At 34.8% G+C, this 20,151-nt stretch overlaps 3 protein-coding genes across 6 annotated transcripts; 1 reads left to right on the top strand and 2 right to left on the bottom strand.

Annotated features, from left to right (window-relative positions):
* Positions 1–471: 471 nt before the first annotated feature.
* Positions 472–7,281, bottom strand: LOC105639919 (uncharacterized). The gene is made up of 10 exons (XM_020681636.3): positions 7,061–7,281; positions 6,485–6,564; positions 6,148–6,389; positions 5,309–5,423; positions 3,047–3,121; positions 2,773–2,896; positions 2,234–2,679; positions 2,014–2,144; positions 1,218–1,313; positions 472–818 (listed from the first exon to the last, which is right to left on the bottom strand). The coding sequence occupies exons 2-10, from the start codon at positions 6,503–6,505 to the stop codon at positions 707–709; spliced, it is 1,362 nt and encodes a 453-aa protein (XP_020537295.1). The 5' UTR covers positions 6,506–6,564; positions 7,061–7,281; the 3' UTR covers positions 472–706.
* A 175-nt stretch (positions 7,282–7,456) lies between these two features.
* LOC105639921 (FAD-binding protein) lies at positions 7,457–9,533 on the top strand. Of its 4 annotated transcripts, none has more exons than XM_089718656.1 (7): positions 7,457–7,715; positions 7,791–7,858; positions 7,963–8,103; positions 8,233–8,274; positions 8,658–8,794; positions 8,917–9,015; positions 9,109–9,533. In XM_089718656.1, the coding sequence occupies exons 1-7, from the start codon at positions 7,660–7,662 to the stop codon at positions 9,235–9,237; spliced, it is 672 nt and encodes a 223-aa protein (XP_089574782.1). In that variant the 5' UTR covers positions 7,457–7,659; the 3' UTR covers positions 9,238–9,533. The 4 variants fall into 4 exon arrangements, with proteins under 4 accessions (XP_089574782.1, XP_089574784.1, XP_089574781.1 ...); XM_089718658.1 differs by having other exon boundaries at positions 9,089–9,533; XM_089718655.1 differs by having other exon boundaries at positions 8,914–9,015.
* A 133-nt stretch (positions 9,534–9,666) lies between these two features.
* Positions 9,667–15,027, bottom strand: PCK2 (phosphoenolpyruvate carboxykinase 2). The gene is made up of 13 exons (XM_012224120.4): positions 14,882–15,027; positions 14,332–14,613; positions 13,278–13,462; positions 13,047–13,200; positions 12,837–12,921; positions 11,974–12,074; positions 11,435–11,733; positions 11,097–11,270; positions 10,886–10,951; positions 10,612–10,790; positions 10,361–10,530; positions 10,086–10,254; positions 9,667–9,978 (listed from the first exon to the last, which is right to left on the bottom strand). Exons 2-13 carry the CDS (start codon positions 14,604–14,606, stop codon positions 9,835–9,837), a joined length of 2,001 nt encoding a protein of 666 aa, XP_012079510.1. The 5' UTR covers positions 14,607–14,613; positions 14,882–15,027; the 3' UTR covers positions 9,667–9,834.
* Between the last annotated feature and the right edge of the window lie 5,124 nt (positions 15,028–20,151).

Here is a 20,151-nt window from a genome sequence, read left to right as displayed (position 1 = left end):
TATTACTCGTCATATTAATTAAATATTTTATAATATGTAATAGTTACTTATTATTTTTCAATAATTAAAAGATCATAAAATAAAAATATCAATTCAAATAAAAAAAAATTCTTTTTAAAAGGTTAACAGGCCTAAAACACAGCTAATAGAATCAGCATTTGATTGAGATTTTTATCAACCTACTAACTGCTAATCAAAATTTTTACCAAACATTTTATCCTAGCTGTTAAATGCAAATAAACTACCAAATATATAAATTAATTCAATTGAGTGAGCAATTTTGTCAAACATTTCCCACTTGGGCAATATGGCTACACTAAAATCAACTTAAAATTGGATTTTCGATACTTTGATAAATCTTTGAGTTCGATCATTCCTGTTTACTTTCTTTGGTCAGTACTATATAATAAATGAATTGCCCATGAATCAATACACTGCAACATTATTCCTAACAACTCTAAGAAATGCAAATGCCAAAAAATCCCTCTTCATCTTGTCAGATATCTATAAAGAAATTGCATCTAAAACTGGCAATACATTCCTACAATTGAAGAATATAATTTAAAGTCCCATACTTTGAAGAGCACAAGGCACAGTAAGAACACAAACTACATCATGGAGAGTGATGCAGGATTGCATGGGACTTTATGCGACCCCCCAAGAAAAGAAAAGGCTAAAAAAAAAAAAAAAAAAAAAAGTATGTTCACTAGTGGGCCCCTAGCTTACGCTTCTTTGCCAACCTTCTCGCCCGCTCTCGCCGCTCCTCTTCCTCAATAAGACGGAGCTGCTCCTCATCCTCCTTCTTTGCAATTTTTGCACTGTATCACAGGACCCAATTAGAACTTAAAACATAAAATGGAACCTCATCAAGTAAACTTGCAAAAATATGACAATACAGGTCCATAACAAATTAACAGCAACGAAGTTTATTTTCCCTTCTGATATAATTTTTTGGCATGTACATAAGTCACACATGGCAAAAAAGAAAAGAGAAAAAAGTGGTATCTGCCCATTGTGCGCCACATCAATATTCTGTCTACAAGTCCCCATGTGCCATTGCCATTTTGGATGCTTGAGGGAAAGGGAAGAAATATGGAATAAAACATGGATCAATTCTCTCCCTTTCTTTGATCAAAAAGCAAAATCATCTGAGCTAAAAAAAATGGATAACAATTTTTGACATAGATAAACTAGTAAATTTAGTGAGGAGCACCAACCTTCTTCTCTCTTCTTCCATTATATCATCAAAGTTTGCCTCCATGTTACTATCATCATCGTCATCGTCATCATAGTTATTAGCATACCGATCCGTCCTGCAAAAGAATAGCAGTCTCTTATTGCACAAGAACTAACTTGTACTGTTTTAAATTAGATTCCAGAAATCAGTTAAAAAAAAACTTGTTTGATCTCTGGATGGAGCCAAATCAGCCCTACTTCACCACGACAGTCAAAGTGTGGAGGCATTTGTAGTTATTGTTTCTGTACTAAATTCCTAATTGTCAAAACAACCAGCTTTCTATCTTTAAATTTTAACAGATATGATGCAGGCACATTTACACCAAAGCAAATAGGTAAACCTCAAGGTTCGAACAATCATACCTCATTGAACATTGAACATCAAACATTTGTATGGCCCTTGAGTTTTATAAAATGAACAAGTTGATCCTCAAGGAATAATTGTGTAATTTAACCATGTCATTAGAATAAAAAATGATTTGCTGCATCTGGAGGGATAAAAAACTCAAAACATTCATGCAAACATCTCCAGAAGTTATCAGAACAAAAATGAATTAATTGGATCATAGATTAGGACAATTCAAATAAAAAAAGTTTATTGAAAGCAAAATTGAATAGCCTAAAACCACAGTTAATTAAAATAAAAAACCTTGACAAGTGGGTGTGATTATTAACGCGGGAAAAAATATGCATCCTAACTAACAAGATGGTTAACCAACTGGTTGTCAAACTCAAAGGTTAACGTTACCTTCCTATAAATCCTAACTAAATTTTTACCTGAACATGTTCCTGATCATGGCAAGGGCCATCTCGTCCTCATCGTCTTCAGAGCGTCTGGCAGGCTTTTTCTTGGGGCGATTACCTTGCAATGACCCATGGGATGAAATTTGGCTGGTTGGCTTATTTAACTGTCAATTTTCAGCAAGTAAAAGATAAGAAAATATTCAATAAAGGTTTACATTGTCACAACCATGAAAAATTGAGCATTGGCCCAAACCTGAGGTTTTGAAGAGGCTACTGGCTGATTTCGCATCATCATATTCTTCTTTGGTTCTTGAATAGCCCTTTTCTGTTCGATTTGTTGCTTTGGGATGGACGACTGCATCTTCAGAGGGGGAGGTTTACGTCCAGCAGGAAGGGTAGTTTTTGCACCTGGAGCCAAGACCTTCTTCTCCACATTGGTAAGAGGCACCTTCGGAGGCAAGCCTTTTGCCCCGGTAGGTCGGCCAGGTCCAGTTGCATTGTTGCTACCAAGGTGCCTTCTCGAATCCATAGATGTAGAAGTAGGTTTGCTGGCAGAAGTTGGCTTGTAGGGCCCTGATTTAGAATGCATTTGTCCATTTACAGGAATTGATTTTCTTTCCTCACGACCACCACGAATATCTCTGACATTATTACCTGATGGCTGCTTGCTCTTGTGCGGCACATGCACAGATCGAGCCTCTTGAACATCAGCAAAAAACCTGTATAAGTTTTCTTAATAAAATAGCTTGCATTAAACCGCAACAAAGTATATGTACCAAAGCAGCGTTTTACCAGATTTTGGAGCAGTGACATTTTGAGGTACAGGCTGTTTGGAAGGGGCTGGGAGTTCTGCTTCATCAGATAACAGGAAGGAGTAATCTCTCGTATCCTTAAGTTTTTGGACTTTTGTCTTTATCTGTACACATCAAAGGAACAGATAATCCTTTCGTTATATTTCAAAGGTCTTTCTAGAGAATTAACCCCCCTACAGAACAGAGAGAGAAAGAGGGCGAAGAGGGAAGGGGCAAGCAGGGAGGAGCTAATAAACAAGGAGTTGCAGGGATACCTCATTTCTAGCTTTGGATATGGGCCGATGAACTCCATTCTTTGGAACTGAGCCAGTTGAAGATGTCTTTTTGTCCTGCACCAGAAGCAGAAAAGTCATCACAATAAAATCTAATCTAAAATATATTTGGAGCTCTTCAGAGCACCTTTTAGAAATATATGGGGAGAAGAATTTATTCCTTTATTTCTTTGCCTTCTCTCTCTATCATCTCTCGTTGCAAACAGGACAAGTCTAGATTCATTTTTTACAAGGTTAAAATGAACACAGTTTCCACCAAAGCATTGTTTAATTATAGGATCTTCCACCTACTCTCTGTGAAGATTTGCAGACAGCTCCCTTCATAACGCAGGGGAAGAATATAGGGCAATTAACTCTCAACAATTAGGCTAGAACAGGATGATTTTGGTTGGAACAAAATAACACATCGGTTTCAAAGAAACCCTTAGAATTAAAATTCTGAATTCATAGATAAAAAAACAATCCTAAGACTAATTGCTGCTGTCCTATTTATATTAGTTGGGACAAATCCTAATTCCATACTGAAAAATATTCCTAATTAGTTTAGACTCCTAGGCTGAATAGTATTCCTATTTAGCTAAATCCTAAGTAAAACTGAAAAATTATTCCTAATTAATTAACATTCTTCAATTTAATTAAGAATTCTAAATAAAGAAGGAAACTAAAAGAAAATTTCTGAACTAGTCTTGGATGCTCCTGCATCTTTCTCCTCAGGTTTGAAAGGAACTAGACTTCGACGAGAAAAGTTTAGAGATTTCAGCCATGAGAATAGGATCAATTCGTGTAAACTTCTCTTTAGAATACCACGTGCTTAAAGCTTTTGCAAGAGCAACCAACATCACAAGCCATTCAAATAATCCATCCTCTTTCTGAGGAAGCAGAGTTGGTTCAACAAAAAGACTCTTCTGTGTTTGCACTAGCCTTCTTGCTTGAAGATGTATTTCAATTCCATGGGGTACTTGCTTCAAACAATCTACTTTTGGCAGTTTTATGCTGCCAACATCCACAAGCAAATACTTTTGTGAATAATAACAGTCTTCCTTTGTTTTCCCACCTTCAATATTCCAATCTTTTTGTTCTTCTATTTTAAGGGTAATAAGAACCTGCTGAATGGCAATATTTTCTCCTTGGGTAGAAACTAGATCAATTTCTTGCTCTTCTTCATCATCATACTCATCATAGATTAGTTCCATACGGTCCTTGTTGCTGCCTTCACTGTTTTGATTGTCAAAATATGAAACTTCTTTCTCCTTTTCACTCTATCCAATCTAAATAATCTGCTGCATGTAACTCTCCATGAAGATCAGCTACTTCAATCTTCATCACTTCATCATTCAAATCAAGGGCGTTTAGTGACAACACTTCCAATCCACTTCGTGCCGCTCGATTTGCAGGTCCAGCTTCATGAAAAGGGTTTACGTCCTTGACTTATCAATCTCAAGATCCTCTTGAACCTTGAGTTGTTTGTGGTTGCCTTCCGAAATCTCCATTCGGGCTTCCACGGGTTCCTGATGCTGCAAGGCTTGTACAGCCCAGGTCAAATCCTCAATCATTAGCAATATCTCAGCCATCTCTGTTTGTTGGGACTGATTACCTCTACTTCGATCTCTCCCTCTACCAAACATGGTTTAGAACAACAAAAGAAAAAAAAATCTCGCAGCAATTCAGGATCTTTTTACACTTTAACGCAGGGGAAGAATTTAAGGTAATTAACTCTCAACAATTAGGGCTAGAACAGGATGATTTTGGTTGGAACAAAATAACATATCGGTCTCAAAGAAACCAATTAAACTTCTGAATTCATAGATAAAAAACAATTCCTAAAGCTAATTGCTGCTGTCCTATTTATATTAGTTAGGACAAATCCTAATTGTATACTGAAAAATATTCCTAATTAGTCAAGAGTCCTAGGCTGAATAGTATTCCTATTTAGCTAAATCCTAAGTAAAACTGAAAAATTATTCCTAATTTAATTAACATTGTTTAATTTAATTAAGAATTCTAAATAAAGAAGGAAACTATAAGAACATTTCTGAACCAGTCTTGGATGCTCCTGCATCACTTCAGCAGGCTAGTAAATTGTGGACAGCTCTATTCACAAATTACAAAAGCAAAGCAGCACAGGTCTCAATAAAAATATGCAATCACGCAGTTATCATTTCTCCAATTCATAGATTCAAATGCTTCACAAGCATGCCAGTGAGAACAAGAGATTGTATTAAATCAGTAGTATATGATACATACTTGATGGGAATTCGAACTTCTGAATGCCAAATGCGGGTTTTCTAGTAATGACTTGCTTTCTTGAATTACTCTTTGAGCAATAACTGGCTGAGAAGGGCCAAAAAATGAGCCATAACTGCAGAAAAATGACAATTAGAAGTATGCAGGAAGAATATAATCATTATATACATGACCATATTAAAAATACTTGCAATTTAAAAAATCACAACACAGACATGATTTCAAGTTAATTTTATGGCATCAACTCAAATGACAAACCTCAAACAAGTGGTGTTAGGCTCAGACACATGTGATACACTACATTGTACATTGTAGATCATCCATCCACAATCTGAAATACCTAAATAGTGTAAATGTACCATACTGTCAACCTATAAATATTCACAAAAATTAAACACATGTCTAGCAGACTTTAGGGCCCAATATAGCTATCTAGATAAAACTGCAGCAGAATAGAAACCTTGGTGACAGCACTCACCTGGAAAATCAATCTTATATTCAGTACTCAAGCCAAAAAATATATGCATAACCACAAAACAAGCATAAATTCTAGGATGCATGCATGAGTTGTCTCTAATAATGACTTGAAGTGTAATGTGCATTCTCAATCAGCACTTATACACCCAACTACAGTCTCCTCAGAGGGAAATGGACTATTTAAGCATTTCAAAAATTTTATCTGCAAGTGTGCATCTGAATTTCTATGTCCCCTAGACATTATCCTACCACTGATTATCTACTCATGCAAAAAGCAAACAATTTTCACAAGCGAAAGTACAAAGTTGGTATTCATATTGACAAAAATAAAAATAGCATTGAGAAATACATATTGTACTCACTTATCCAAAGGAAGTTTCTTCTTTGTCTCCTGGGATCTGGAAGCAGCAGGACCATTTTCCCTCTGCATCTTCTTCCTAATTTGTTCTTTAATCCGTGCCCTTAATGCAAGATACTCGAGTTCCTCTGCACTTGGCTTTCGCTGTTCTTCCTCTTCCTCCTCATATTCATCCTCCTCGCCTGCTTCCTCCTGATCATATCCTTCATATCCTTCCTCCTCATATTCATCATAATCCTCAACCTCCTGCAGATATTATTAGAAGACAAAATCATTGAAAAGGTAAACAAAAATTAGCATTTCAACATATTGAATTTGAAAATGAACCAAAAATTGTATACATCTCTGTCATATCCCCGCATTGCGGCTTATTATCTCCACTTCAATCAATTTCCCAGATGTTATTTACAGCTACTGGACCCTGAAATATGATAACACAAATTAATTAAAAAGCGAAAAAAAAAATAAGAAACTTCGAAAAAGACACCATCACGAAATTAAATCAAGAGCAAATTCAATCCGATGACTAAATTTCAAAAAATAAAAATTGAAAGACGTTATGCAACTCGCAAGCAAAAACAAAAACGAATAGAAAAAAAATCAATAGAAATCCCCTTTCCTCTTCAATTTTTTTTGTTTCTTCTTTTGTTTAAAAGAAAAAATTGGCTTTTATTAGAATGAATGATCATCTGAAACCCCGTAGGAAAGTAAGATCGACAACATTTTCTGGAGTTTTCCGGTATAGGTTACGAATGTTAAAACACGATCCCTAATTCTATTTACAAGGAAAAACCAATACTTTTGATAAATCCAGAAGCCAACAAAACGTAATCAACGATAAAAAAAGGGGATCAAATGAATTTTGAGGAATTCTAAAAGCAAAATTGACAAATCAAATAAGAAAGGACATAAATTACCTCGAAAATTTTCCAGAAGCGATGAAATTGAGTGGAAACTGAGCGAAATCCGTGGCGAAACCCGACGCAGAGCTCGAAGCGCACCCAAACACGAAGAAAAAGCGAAGCAATCTCTCAGATCTAGAAGGCAAAATAAGACGGCGACCAAGGGAAGGAAGGGTTGTGGGTGTAGGCTTTCGGGGATAAAGAAGTGTAGACGGAAGGACCCAGAGACAAAGGGGACACTCGCTAACGTACGCCGAGTTGTGTACTGCGCACCCCCACTTCATTTTCGTTTTCGCGTTTTAAATTTTTTTAAATTTCCATTTTTGCCTTTTTCGGTTTTTATCCCGAAAACCCTCCCTTCCCTTCTAGAGACGATTTTTTGCAATTTATACAGCTCGCGCAAAAGCTTTTAACCTTAAACTTCTTTTTATTGTTATTTGAAATAAAAACGGCCCCGTTAAAAGCCAAAAAACGACACAGCAACAGGGAGCCGTCGAATACAGCACAGTTTCCAAGTGCGTATATCAAGTGTTTGATAAAATGACTAGCTGAGATTCGTGTGCGCATTCCTCTATCAATTGCCCCATATATGTCTTTCCTCATCACATTATCAAATGGAAAGCCAATTAAAGGAGACGATCTTCCAGATTTTCAAAGAATTTTTAACGAGGTAATTATACTAACTGAAAATTATTATAACCGAAAAACAGAAATTTTTCCTTTACTGGCTAGTCTGCCATTTCAGGGTTGCAAAGCTTGAGGAACTCGGTTCTGTTGGAAGTAGATTACTTGTTGGGTTTCAACAAGGGCTTGGTAAATGCTTCCTCGTACTATGTTTCATGTTTTATTTTTTTCAGTTCACTTTTGCCTCTTTTGTTAATGATATTGTTGTTTGTTTGTTTTAATTCTCCCTATAGAATTTCTTCGACGGCCTCCAATTAACAGGAAATCTGAGTTAGTAGAAAATATCATTAGAACTAATGAAACAGAGCGGGTTAAATCCTATTTGGCAGCTGGTTGTATCAACAATCATGACAGAATACAAAATTTAAACAAGTGTAAGTGCAATTGTATCAACAATCAAGATAGCAAATTTTCTTTCTTGAAGTTTTGAGCTTTTGCAATTTTATTGTTTTCTTATTTGTTTTTTTCTTCAATTTCATTCTTACGAACTTTTGGCGCAGAAGTAAATACATGTTTGGTTGGACTCCGTGACCATTTAACTAAAGGTAACTTCCTATGCTCATCGTTTTGACAATTGAAATCTGAGTAATAGAGTTTAATCCTGTAATATTTATGCTTGTCTTTCTCTTCTTCTTCCTTTTTCTTCCTTCTTTTGCTTTCTTTCTGTGCTTCTCTATTTGCTGCTTGATATTTCACATATGGTACTGTTGCAGCTTTTAGAAGCACACCAATAGCTGTTTCTGTTGGAGTTCTATAAAGTTTTTTTACGGATCTGTTTATGATTCTACTTTTTCTTCGTTTTGCAAAAGTAGCAATATTCTTCAATTTTTTTGTTTGTGGAAGGCCATTTTTTTCTTTTTTTGCGAATTCCTTTAGCTATATTTATGATACTGAAAGTGGTATTAAGGTATGTTAATGAACATTGCAGCAAAAAATATACTAAATGAACTTGAAACTCTTCTGGAGGATTTCGCAACTGCAATTAAAACTGCCGGTGGAAGTTCATCAATTTTGAGGAATGAAGTTTTAGGTGAAAAATTCGATCAGCAAGCAACTACTAACCAGGTTGTGAAAATTAAAATTCCCATTTTTATGAAAATTAAGACACTGTTGATAGATGGTTTGTTAAAGACAACATTTCTAATTGTAATCAATGGCAAATTACTTGTACGTCATTGTATTAGCAGGAAACTTCTTCACTGGACCTTCAAGAATTTGAAATGACAGATTATGCTGCACTTATGGCTAGCATTTACAGTATGGTAAAGCAAGACTATGTGATGCAGGTAATGAACTTTCTTTTTTTGTTTCTTATTTTCGTTGTGAAGATAAGAAACAATTGGTATTTGACGTGAATAGTTAATTTTAAATTGCTGCAGGAAAGGATTGTTACATCTCTAAATCTCAAATCTTTATCTGGAGAATTGGAGAGCTACTTCCTTATGTGGTCTTTGCGTCCTTTTGTCAATGACGATATCATGCATCAGGCATGGAAGCTTATTCATTAGCCATTGAATTTTTATTTTTCTTTCTATGTAAACTTGTCTAATAGTCAAGGCATTTTTGTGCATGTTATAAGCTTTTTAATGTATGTAGTCATACTTTGATGGCATAGATCCTAACTGTTTCAAAGCCTCAAATTCAGAAATAGCAAACAACGGAAACATTATATTCCATAGCTCGAAAACTACCATGCGGTTCTGGATGTCGCAAACTTATTTTAGAACAGTTTATCCTTTATTTCCATTGACAAATTGAGTAAGAAGATATATGTATTTTTCTTTTTGATTTCTTGAACAAAGAATTGTTGCCATTGAATTGCTAGCAGTACTTATTCTCTCAAAACAGCAAGACTATGTATAGACTCTCTTATTAAGTATACGGTTTGTGCAGCTACGAGCTATTATTGCTCATAAGTCTAATTCTGGCCTTAATAGTTCTGATGTAAAAAAATTTTATTTCATGATTATGAATACAGCATGGTAACAGTTATACATATATCATGACATAAATGACTCAAATCTTCCACCTAATTTTTATTCTATAAGATGTCTATCCTAATTCCTTCAGATATGGTTTCTCCCCCATTTTCCATTCAGTGAGATTCAGAAAATTGGACCAGCTGCCAGAATCTCCTCAGTGAGCTTGTTGTCCTTTCCAATCTTGTGATCTGTGAATGTTACGAAGTTATTCTTGAAGAGACCAGCCAGTTTCAGCAGTGTATCCTTGTAAGCTTTCTTGTCTGACCACTGCAACTCAAAACTCAAACAGATTACAATAGCATAAAAGAAAGGCCAAATTATATCCAAGAAATAGAAATATGAACAAAAAGAATGTTAAGAAATAGACTACTGACTGTGTTCACAGGATCCAGTATTTCAGAAGGCACTCCTTCAACCTCAGTGGGGATCTCAAGCCCAAATATTTCAGTTTTTCTGTATTTTGCTTTCAAGAGGCTGCCAGAATGTATGGCATCAATAATTTTCCTTGTGTATGCTAACTTGATTCGGCTACCGGATCCATAGCTGTAACATACCAACCATATTTCAATTAGCTTTTTCAAGAAAATGGTTGGATCCAATTCTGATTTTGTGTGATCTTTCTATTGCTATAAAGTATTTATCGACATACCTTCCACCTGACCAACCAGTGTTGACAAGCCATCCTGTTGCACCATGTTTCTGCATCTTCTCAGCTAGCATAGCTGCATACTTGGTAGGATGAAACATTATAAAGGCTGCACCGAAGCAAGCTGAGAATGTCGCCCGTGGTTCTTTCACACCGTCTTCTGTGCCCGCCACCTACATTTGATCATCAATGATTTAGTTGTCAAAATGCACTTTACATTTCTTCCCATTAATCAATTAGATTTATAGTATTACCAGAGCAGTGTAACCACTTATGAAATGGTACATGGTCTGTGCCAGGTTCAGCTTGCTCACAGGTGGGAGAACGCCAAATGCGTCACAAGCCAAAAGGATAACATTCTTGGGGTGTGGACCAACACAGGGTATTTTTGCATTTGGAATGTATTCAATTGGATAGGATGCTCGAGTATTCTCTGCAACAGCAATAAAATCGCACCCAAGTTTAAAGTCTTAACTTCAAAATAAATTATCAAAGATCAAATTGAAATACTGAAGCTGTTCAAGTTACCTGTAACTGATCTGTCAGCATAGTCCACCTCCCGAGTGTGCTCATCAAACACCACATTTTCTAACACTGCCAACCACAATCAATTGACTCAATTTTCATTCATTGAAAACATGCCGAACCAGTATGATTCAAGAAATCGGGCCTCTTCATCATTTTCAGTTCCCTGTAACTTTTATAGTATAATCTAAAGACTAATGATTTAGATTCGTACCAGTTCCAAACTTGATAGCATTCCAGATATCAGGCTCCTTTTCTTGAGAAAGATCAATGCACTTAGCATAGCACCCACCTTCAATATTTGATACTCCAGTCTCAGTCCAGCAATGTTCATCATCTCCAATCAGATACCTATTTGGATCAGTAGACAGAGTTGTCTTTCCAGTACCTATAAATTTGAAAGAAACTCATCAACAATGAAGAAAACAGAAAGGATGATCATTCAATCACAAAAATAATTTCAAACATCTAATAGAAAAAAGGGGTTAAAAGGCACATATCGTATGGCTAGGCTTAGCACCACATCGCGACCATGACATGGTGATACTATACCTGACAATCCAAAGAAGAGAGCAACATCTCCATCTTTTCCCATATTGCAGCCAGAATGTAAGGAGAGGATTCGACGCTTAGGCATGAGATAATGCATAACACCGAACAGACCCTTCTTCATTTCCCCGGCGTACTGTGTGCCGAGGATGACCATTTCCCTTCTAGCTAGATTCAAATCTATGCTAGTAGAAGATGTCATGTAGTGTGTGTAACGATTACATGGGAACTGGCCAGCATTGTATATAGTGAAGTCCGGAGTACCAAAATCCTCCAGCTCTTCAGGAGTGGGTCGGATGCACCTGTCACCCACCCAGTAATCCAATTGCACATACTTAGCTCTTACACCATACACATTTTCTTACCACTTTCCTCCATTATAGGGCGGGATAGTTAGTATCCAACATACTATTATCATAATTTAACATTATTACTTTAAACGATAAGGAGACTTATCTGGAAGGCTTGGGCTTTGTGGAAGAGACAAAACAGATAAATATTTGCTGCTAAATGTTAGGAGTAATTCTAATGGTTTTACTTACATGTTGTGCATGAACAATGAATGGTAAGCTCTAGCAGAAACAATCCGAACTTTGATTCTGTTCTCAGGGTCCCAGTTCAAGAATTGATCATTTACGAACACCTGAAATTTCAAAATTCACACCCACTTTAATTACCAGTCACCCAAAAGCATAACAATTTTTTAACTTTCAAAAAAATTAAGAATTCTTTTTTAATTACTTTCATTTTTAAAGCATTCAAATCTCCATTGCTTCACAACCGTCAGCTTAATAAACCAAAACAACACTTATTGATAATGAAGGCAAGCTTCTGTAAGCTGGATAACTACCCAATAAGGATATACATATAAAACATAGATTACTCATAAAACGACAAGGTGGCTACTCCCGAGGGATTAACATCAGTATGGACAACTAGAGCTAGAAGAAAAAGAAAAGAACGATACCCACACATCATTATCATCTAAATTATCTTTTGGGGAAAAAATAAATAATAATAAGATTTAATTTACCCCTTAAATTTAATAACTATGTAGAATTCCCTTCAAAAACAATTTTTTACAATGGCTGAAAAAAAGACTCAATTGTTAGCAAAAAAAAAAAATTACTTAATTTAATTAAAATATAATTAAATGGTAAGTCATATTTTTTTAAATCAAATATTATTTATTCTTTATATTTTAAATTATTGTTTTTTCTTAATCTTTAAACTTTTAAAATAATTTTTATCAATAAAAATTATTTTAGTATTGAACTGATAATTATATGAAAAATTAATTTTATACATATCATATTGATGTCAACTTTAGAGAACAAATTGAGCTTCAGTTCAAAAAAAATAACCCAAAAGAGTAGGCAATGGAAAAACAAAAGTTCAAAATTACCTTGTCCAAAGAGTTCAAGTAATCAACAGCTCTTTCCCTGTTAACCATGAAGGTGTGCTCGTCCATTTCAATGTTAGGTGAGCCCCTATAAAATTTAAAAAAGAAAATTTTAATTAAAGCAAACTAATTTAGAAAAAAAAAATTAATTTTCAAAAAAAAAAAATAGAAAAAATAAAACTAAACTTCACTATAATAAAAGATAACACTCACTTTCCCCACCAAAGCTCTTCGCTTGTGTCATCATCCTTGACAACTCGTTTATCTCTCGGAGCCCGGCCTGTCTTAGCACCAGAAAGGGTGGCTAATGCACCAGAGGATGTTATAAACGACCCCTTCTCGTACTTTACAGCTTGCTCATAAAGCTCTGAACCAAATCCATAGTTTAGCGTGTACAAAAATAGTGAATTTACTGATTTACTTAATATTGATATAATTAATTACCTGCAGGAGAGAGGTTGTAGAGAACATGAGTAAACTTCAGGGAACTGTCACTGACGCTTATGGTGGGTGCAGTGACGTGGCGATGGTGGTGGTGGTGATCTTTTGTAATGGGCTGGATCTTATTAGCTGGGTCACCTTTTACCACCTTTGGTCCAGTTTCCCTTGTCAAGGATGCCAAAGATGCACTGTTCCAAAAAGAAAAACCACTCTCTTTAAAGCCCGTTGTTTTTACTTTTTATTTTTTATTTTATGAAATATATAAAATAATAAAAAAATTATTATGTGGTTTGGTGATCTTCTCACTATTGAGTGTATAAGTTGGAGTCATTTCCACAATAGTAATTTTCATCATTTTAATATACTGAGCCTCTTAAATAAATAAAATAAAGAAAATATCATTAAACTAAATTTATTTTTACTACAAAGTAAACTAATTGATAAATCACTACAGAAAAATAAATGAAGTCTGTTAAATAATATTATAAAAAATAATAAATTTAAAAGGCATTAAAAAAAAAAAAAACAAAACAAAGCAGTTTTAAAAAATCACAATCAAAAACCGTCTCCTTCACACTTCCATATTTTTACGTAAATCCTGCAAAAGTAGAATGATGTAAGATTTGCCACTTTCGTCAAAGCGCATTTTGGTAATTTGAAATTTTAATTAGCTATTTCGTTGGGTTCTCGGTAGGTACCAAGCACAAGTATCCAAACGTGTCGTTCTTGAGTGGGCCAAAACCCGCCGTTCCCTTGGCCCCACAAAAACCGCATCAGATCAGCACTCGTCGTTCAATATATCAAAACGGGTCCACCTTCTACCTGGGCCCCAGATCCCTCCAGTCAGCGGTGTTCCACCTTATTTTACCATACACCCCCGTGTAGATATGATTACGTACCAAGCGAATGGAGAATTCATCATAAATTAGTATTTACTACTTATTTGTAGTAGTAATTTTTTTCGCAGTAAACAATAAATATTTGTATCATTTTTTTTTTCAGAAAAATAAAAAGATATTTTTATTATTATAATATGTGTCGCGGGTATAAAATATACCTGATGGACTGGAGCTGCTGTTTTTGGCGTTCTTCTTCAGATATAGCCGCGAAAGCCGCACCTTGAAATCCTTTAATGGGTGTCGTAGGTGCAGATTTCTTCTTCTGAAGAGAGTGAAGCTCGTCGATTGTCTGAGCCTTCACGGTAGGCGCGCTCATATCTTGACATATCCCATCGTGTTTGTCACTCGTCGTGATTTTTCTCAGCCCTGACCTCGTAGGCGCCGCCGCACCTTTCCCATTCAACACCACCTCTCCGTTACCATTGGCCGCCATCTCTCCACTGCTTCAAATAAGAATATTTAAAAATATAATTATTAAAAAAAAAAATTTCACACGTTCATCTAGCGATTTCCGCCGTTACAACCTACAAGAGTAAAAAACGCTAGTTTTTTAAAGCGAAAAAAGATTCAGTAAAATTTATTTTTAAAAAAATGATTTTACACGTTTACGTTTATTTAGCTTTTTTTTTGTATATTTAGAGTAAAACGACGCTAGTTTCCCAATTTTGATTGGTAAATGGAAGGTAAAAGGAAACAGAGAAAACGAACCAGCTGAGCAAAAGCGAGGCTAAAAGAGAAAGTGAAAGAGAAGCTAAAGAGATAAAATGGAGAATACGATCATGAAAGGGCAGAGTTTGTTTAAGAGAGCAAGGACAGATATTACGAGTGATGAGATGGAGTGCCTAATGAGTCGCTTATAAAGGGTTTAGGTGGGGAAGTTAACTAGAGTTAAACCGGGGATCAAGGTAACCATGGTTAGAATTTATCCCTTGCATGGGTAGAATTCCATAACTTCATTTAAAACAGAGAAACAGTAGGGTCAAGACGAAGACTAAAACGAAATCTGGTGGTCCCCACGGCCTTTGCAGCTTGTGCCCCGTTAGATTGGTCTCCGTTCCCAATTTTGTTACTTCCCCTGTGAATCTGGGATGAAACTTGCAATTCTAACATGGACTCTCCCTTATGTGCAACGTGTGAATGGTGGTATAACTAAATATTTTTTTACAGATGTAGGATTTCAAAAATTTTTTTTCCAATGCCTTAATTTTAAATCTTCTCCTATTCTCTTTTTCTTTTCTTTTTCGTCTAAAATTCAATATGTAATCAATCATATAAAGTAATAAATGCTCATATCATCTAAAAGACTCTCTAGAAATAGATAATGTTGTAGATAAGATATATTTATGATGTTGACGCATCAGTTTGATATATTAAATAGACATTATTGGAGAGCATTTTAAAAAACATTTTCCTTTTTTTCTGATAATAAGGCAATTAAATAAGAGTAATCCACATTAGTATTAGAGATGCTAATATATCCACCCATAGAGCAAACCAATCAAAACAGTGCATTTTAAAATTATTTTCCCTTTATTGTTTAAAGGAGTAGAAATAATCTCGTTTTGAAAAATAATAATTTTTTATTAATTTAATTTATAGGTAGATTTATAAACCATATCTAAATAAATTATTCTCAGAAATTTAATACTTTTGAACATTAAAAATAATTCTCAGATCTGTTTACAGATTTGAGTTATTATCGTTCATATACTAGAATTTATTGTTGTCCATATATTAGAATTTTATCCTCAGATCTAGTTCTGAATTATTGTTATCACTATTATGATGATTTTGTCTAGCGTCTTTTATTATTTGAATAGTTATACAGAAAGAAGTACAGATCTCATCTCCAATAGAAGAAAGAAATTTGAAGATAATTAGATCGGACTTATAGAAAAACCATAGAGTCGAACAGTGAGGACGAAAAGCCACCAAGTGGAGCAAGCGATCGCCTATGACACAAATATTATACTCTGTCAACTCAATCAGATATTTCAAATCAAGATTGTGTTTTTTTATTCTTTGTATAAGTAGTTTATTATTGGGCTTCATATATAAAAATATAAAAACATATTGATTTGTATCCCGTATATGCATACAATTTTCAATTCATGAAATTTTAGTTTTATTTTTCTAAAAAAAAAGTAATTGATTAAATTAATCTTTTATTAATTTTTAAATAATTAATATTATTCAGTAAAAATACTAAAAGATTGGATAATTATACTGCTTACAAAGAGATAAAAGTAAAGTTGAAATAATTAAATAATTAATACTCTTTCCGTCTTAAAATATAAAATCAGTTAATTAATATTTTTGCACGAGAATTAAGAAAAAAATAATTCCTCTAAATTATAATAAAATCATTCTTCATCTTATGTCATTATTTCTATCTCACATCATTATATCGTATTCAATATAAATAAAGGTAAAAAAATTTTTAAAAAAATATTTATTACTCTTTAAAATACTTAAAATGATTTATATTTTAGGGGAAACTATATTACCCTAAAATGACTTGTATTTTAGGATAAAATGAGTACTACTTTTTAACTTTTTAAAGGTTATTGTCACGACCCAATTCCATGGGCCGGACCGGCACTAGGGCCCAGGTAAGCTTAAGGCCCCCGAGGCCCGTAGTAAGCCTGAAACACCAAAAAATTTATTATCTCAATATAATATTAAACATTCAGCCCATGTTTGTAGGAAATAAATCTCAAGATTTTATTAAATCTCGGCCCAATTTATTAGCTACAACATTCCATAGTTTGGGCCCAATTAACAATACACCACATTTAATATGAGCTTACATAAATATATTGTCTATGTTAATACACGATTAATTATATACAAATTTTACAACTGCGGAGTCACTAACTAATAGATATACATAGATTTTTATACATCTAGACACATAGCAAAATATTTATTGGTCTAGGAAAATTTTCTTTATAGCTCTGCGACGAAGGAACATAGCTTAACCGAATTAAAGAGAAACTTACTTCCTGAAAAATTTAAACAAGACATGTGAGTTTTCTAAGGAGTAATAATTATTGCACAACACACGCAGTCACACAAATATGTAAACATATCAATCTAGTCATCCGACTAGTTATATGCTCACGCAGCCAGTCACACAAATGACATATCATTAGCACTCACAATCATAAACATCTTCATATAATCACATCACGTGGAAATTAGTCAGTGGCACCACCTGAAACCCCAACGAGCCGTCCTCACACATGGCTCGCCCTCTCATACATGTGCACCAGGGAGCCGATCCCCCATACGGCCAACTGGTCTAATCCTCACTTACCAGTCCTCTCATTGTTTTTCCATTCTCTCTTTTCTTTTCCATACCAACAGGAGGCAACCCGGTGGTCTCCATCCAATCTAGATCATCAAGTGCTCACAACAGGAGGCCACCCTGCGGGCTACAATCAAATCTAGATTATCAGGTGCGCAACAACAAGAAGCCATCCTGTGAATTCCCATATAATCTATATCATCAGGTGCACAAGGGGGCGCCGATCTCCCATTTTCCCGGCCGACGGTCAAGTATCATATCATAACCGGATCCATATCACAGACCGTCCTCACAAACCCATGGTGGTCCACTTCATCCCAATTCCACACAAACAAAGCATAGCATTTTCACAACACAATTAATCAAACATTGCAATCAAATGCAGACATATTGATCAGTTGAACACCGTAATGCAATGCACAATTAGACATCCATTCTCAAATGCAATTAAATAATTAAATAAATACCATTAACAATAAATAACAACAATAAAATAAATGATAATAATAAACAATAACAATGAAAATAATTAAATACTTAAATAATTAAATGAATAATAAAGATAATAAATAAATAAATAATATTAAGAATAAACAAACAATTAAATAAATTATAATAATGGAAATAAATAAATAATTGAATAATTCGATGAATAATAATGAAAATAATTAAATAGTTAGAGCATTCTATTTAATATTTATTAAGTTATAGAATTAATCTAAATAGACTTATTAATTGTGTCATTACTTAAAACTAGTCTAAGTTCTATCGAAATTTCGGCAGCATCTCCCCTAAAAATAGGACTATTTACCTGCTCACATATCACAATATCATTATATCTTTATCAATTAAAGCACACAGCCCATCCGTCGGGCAATCAATCAATTTATTCTCCCTTCCTCCAACTAAGTAACAAATAATTATTTAACCATCTATACAAAACCTTAGCTTTACTTAATCCATGGTTTCAACATCGATACAAATTAGTTTACTACTAATACAAAAATATTCATAGCTTTACTAAGATTAAACAAATAAGTAAATAGATACGCAATTAAATGAAAATGGTTATTTGTTTAATCTCCACATTCTACTTCTTTAAACTATCCAATCATATATACCTTCAATAATCATACAAGTTATGATTCATATTTCTTTGACCAACATTAACTAGAATCTTATGTAACAACTTAATAATCCGTGAATCACTATCCTCACCAAGCAAGATTATAGGAAACGTCCTATTTAAATTATCTATTAAGCATAACTAAATAGGTATACTCTAGCTAATCAAGTCTTAGCACGAATTGAATTTGTAACTCAATACACTATAGCCTTTGCTACTCATTAAGCAAAATTTAACCAAAATAACTAAACTAGCTGCTGCCTCAACAGTAATTAAAAATTCATATATATGAACTTAATTAAACCGAAAACTACAATTTCTCTAATCACAAGTTGTTGCCATCTATCCAATTCTTAGCCTATAAATAAAAATTACCTCAATAACACCAAATCACCCACTAAATCACAAAATTCATGAAATATACTAGAAAAGGTTGAGAATTTATTTACAAAAGACTATAAATGTTCATATATTTTCAAGTTAATCCAATAAGTTAATCTCTTGTTATTCAATTTAGTCTATTAAATAATTCAATTAATTCTTTATATATAAAAATTGAGAACTGAGTTTTAGAACGTACCCATTGGGAATCGGGCGACGATTCCATGATCAGCGCGAAGGGAAGAGGATTCTGTCTCTCGGGGCCTCGCCGGAGTGCCGTCGGCCGGTCACCGGACCGCCGCCGGCCGGCCGCCGTGCACGGTGGCCGGAAAAGCTAAACCGCCCAGAAAATTGCAAGGTCACCACCACCTGACTCCAATTTTCGCGAGGAGTCCAAATCTACCATCGGTTTGATGAGGCAGTGGCTCGTTTGGCCGGATCGACCTCCACAGCCACCTTCAAGCCGCCATCCATGGTGGTTCATCAAAACTCAAGCAAAATCACGTACCAATGGAGGGGAATTGTTCACGTGGAGGAGAGGAGTCAATCGAGACCTTCAGTTCACCTTGAGCCCGTCGGAAATGGCGAGAAGTCGCCGGAGATCGAAGAGTATGACTGTCGGAGGAGATGGTCTCGATTCGCGCCGCTGGAGGTCCAATCGGAGCGAGGGGAAGTTGGAAACGTGACCAGCATCGCCAGAAGAACCGATCGCCGCCTTCATCTTGTTGAGCGGTGGCCGGAAACGCGAAGGAGAGGGAGAGGAGATACTGTCGCGCGCGCGAGGAAGAAGAAGGGAAAAAGAAGGAGAGAAAAGAAAGGAAAAAGAAAAGGAAGGAAGGAAAGTGGGCTGGGCCATTCCGGTTCGATTCGAACCGGTTCGGTCCGATTAGTGATCTGATCTCATTTGTTCGGTTTTCGTGTTTTTCCTATTATTCGTGTGGTTTTCGATAAATCGATTAAATTTCCAGGTCCGGTTTGATTTATTTTAATTATTTTTATTATGTTTTGCAACCTTTCCTCCACTTACTTAATAATACAAGTATTAATAGTAATGATTTTTAATTTAGAATAATTAATTCATATATATATATATATATATAATAGATTAATCCTGGTGTTTCACGTTATTCTCGAAAATTTTTTAACTGTCCTCAAATCGAA

Source organism: Jatropha curcas, chromosome 3 (assembly GCF_041381405.1).
Source record: "Jatropha curcas cultivar XTBG-Jc1 chromosome 3, XTBG_Jcur_1.0, whole genome shotgun sequence".
Taxonomy (NCBI): domain Eukaryota; kingdom Viridiplantae; phylum Streptophyta; class Magnoliopsida; order Malpighiales; family Euphorbiaceae; genus Jatropha; species Jatropha curcas.
This window is presented reverse-complemented; position numbering and strand designations above follow the sequence as displayed.

What these genes read in the sequence shown, in the direction of transcription:
- PCK2 (XM_012224120.4), bottom strand. Translation starts at nt 14,606, where the DNA reads ATGGCGGCCAATGGTAACGGAGAGGTGGTGTTGAATGGGAAAGGTGCG. An exon ending in TCTCTTCTTTGGATTGTCAG is followed by an intron (nt 11,271 to 11,434) that starts GTATAGTATCAC and finishes TCAAATTTATAG; the next exon opens with GTACTGGAAAGACAACTCTG. An exon ending in TACTGGATCCTGTGAACACA is followed by an intron (nt 9,979 to 10,085) that starts GTCAGTAGTCTA and finishes TTTGAGTTGCAG; the next exon opens with TGGTCAGACAAGAAAGCTTA.
- LOC105639921 (XM_089718655.1), top strand. Translation starts at nt 7,660, where the DNA reads ATGGAAAGCCAATTAAAGGAGACGATCTTCCAGATTTTCAAAGAATTT. An exon ending in AATACAAAATTTAAACAAGT is followed by an intron (nt 8,104 to 8,232) that starts GTAAGTGCAATT and finishes TTGGCGCAGAAG; the next exon opens with TAAATACATGTTTGGTTGGA. An exon ending in CCGTGACCATTTAACTAAAG is followed by an intron (nt 8,275 to 8,657) that starts GTAACTTCCTAT and finishes TGAACATTGCAG; the next exon opens with CAAAAAATATACTAAATGAA.
- LOC105639919 (XM_020681636.3), bottom strand. Translation starts at nt 6,505, where the DNA reads ATGCGGGGATATGACAGAGAT. An exon ending in TGCGGGGATATGACAGAGAT is followed by an intron (nt 6,390 to 6,484) that starts GTATACAATTTT and finishes TAATATCTGCAG; the next exon opens with GAGGTTGAGGATTATGATGA. An exon ending in TAGCCTCTTCAAAACCTCAG is followed by an intron (nt 2,145 to 2,233) that starts GTTTGGGCCAAT and finishes GAAAATTGACAG; the next exon opens with TTAAATAAGCCAACCAGCCA.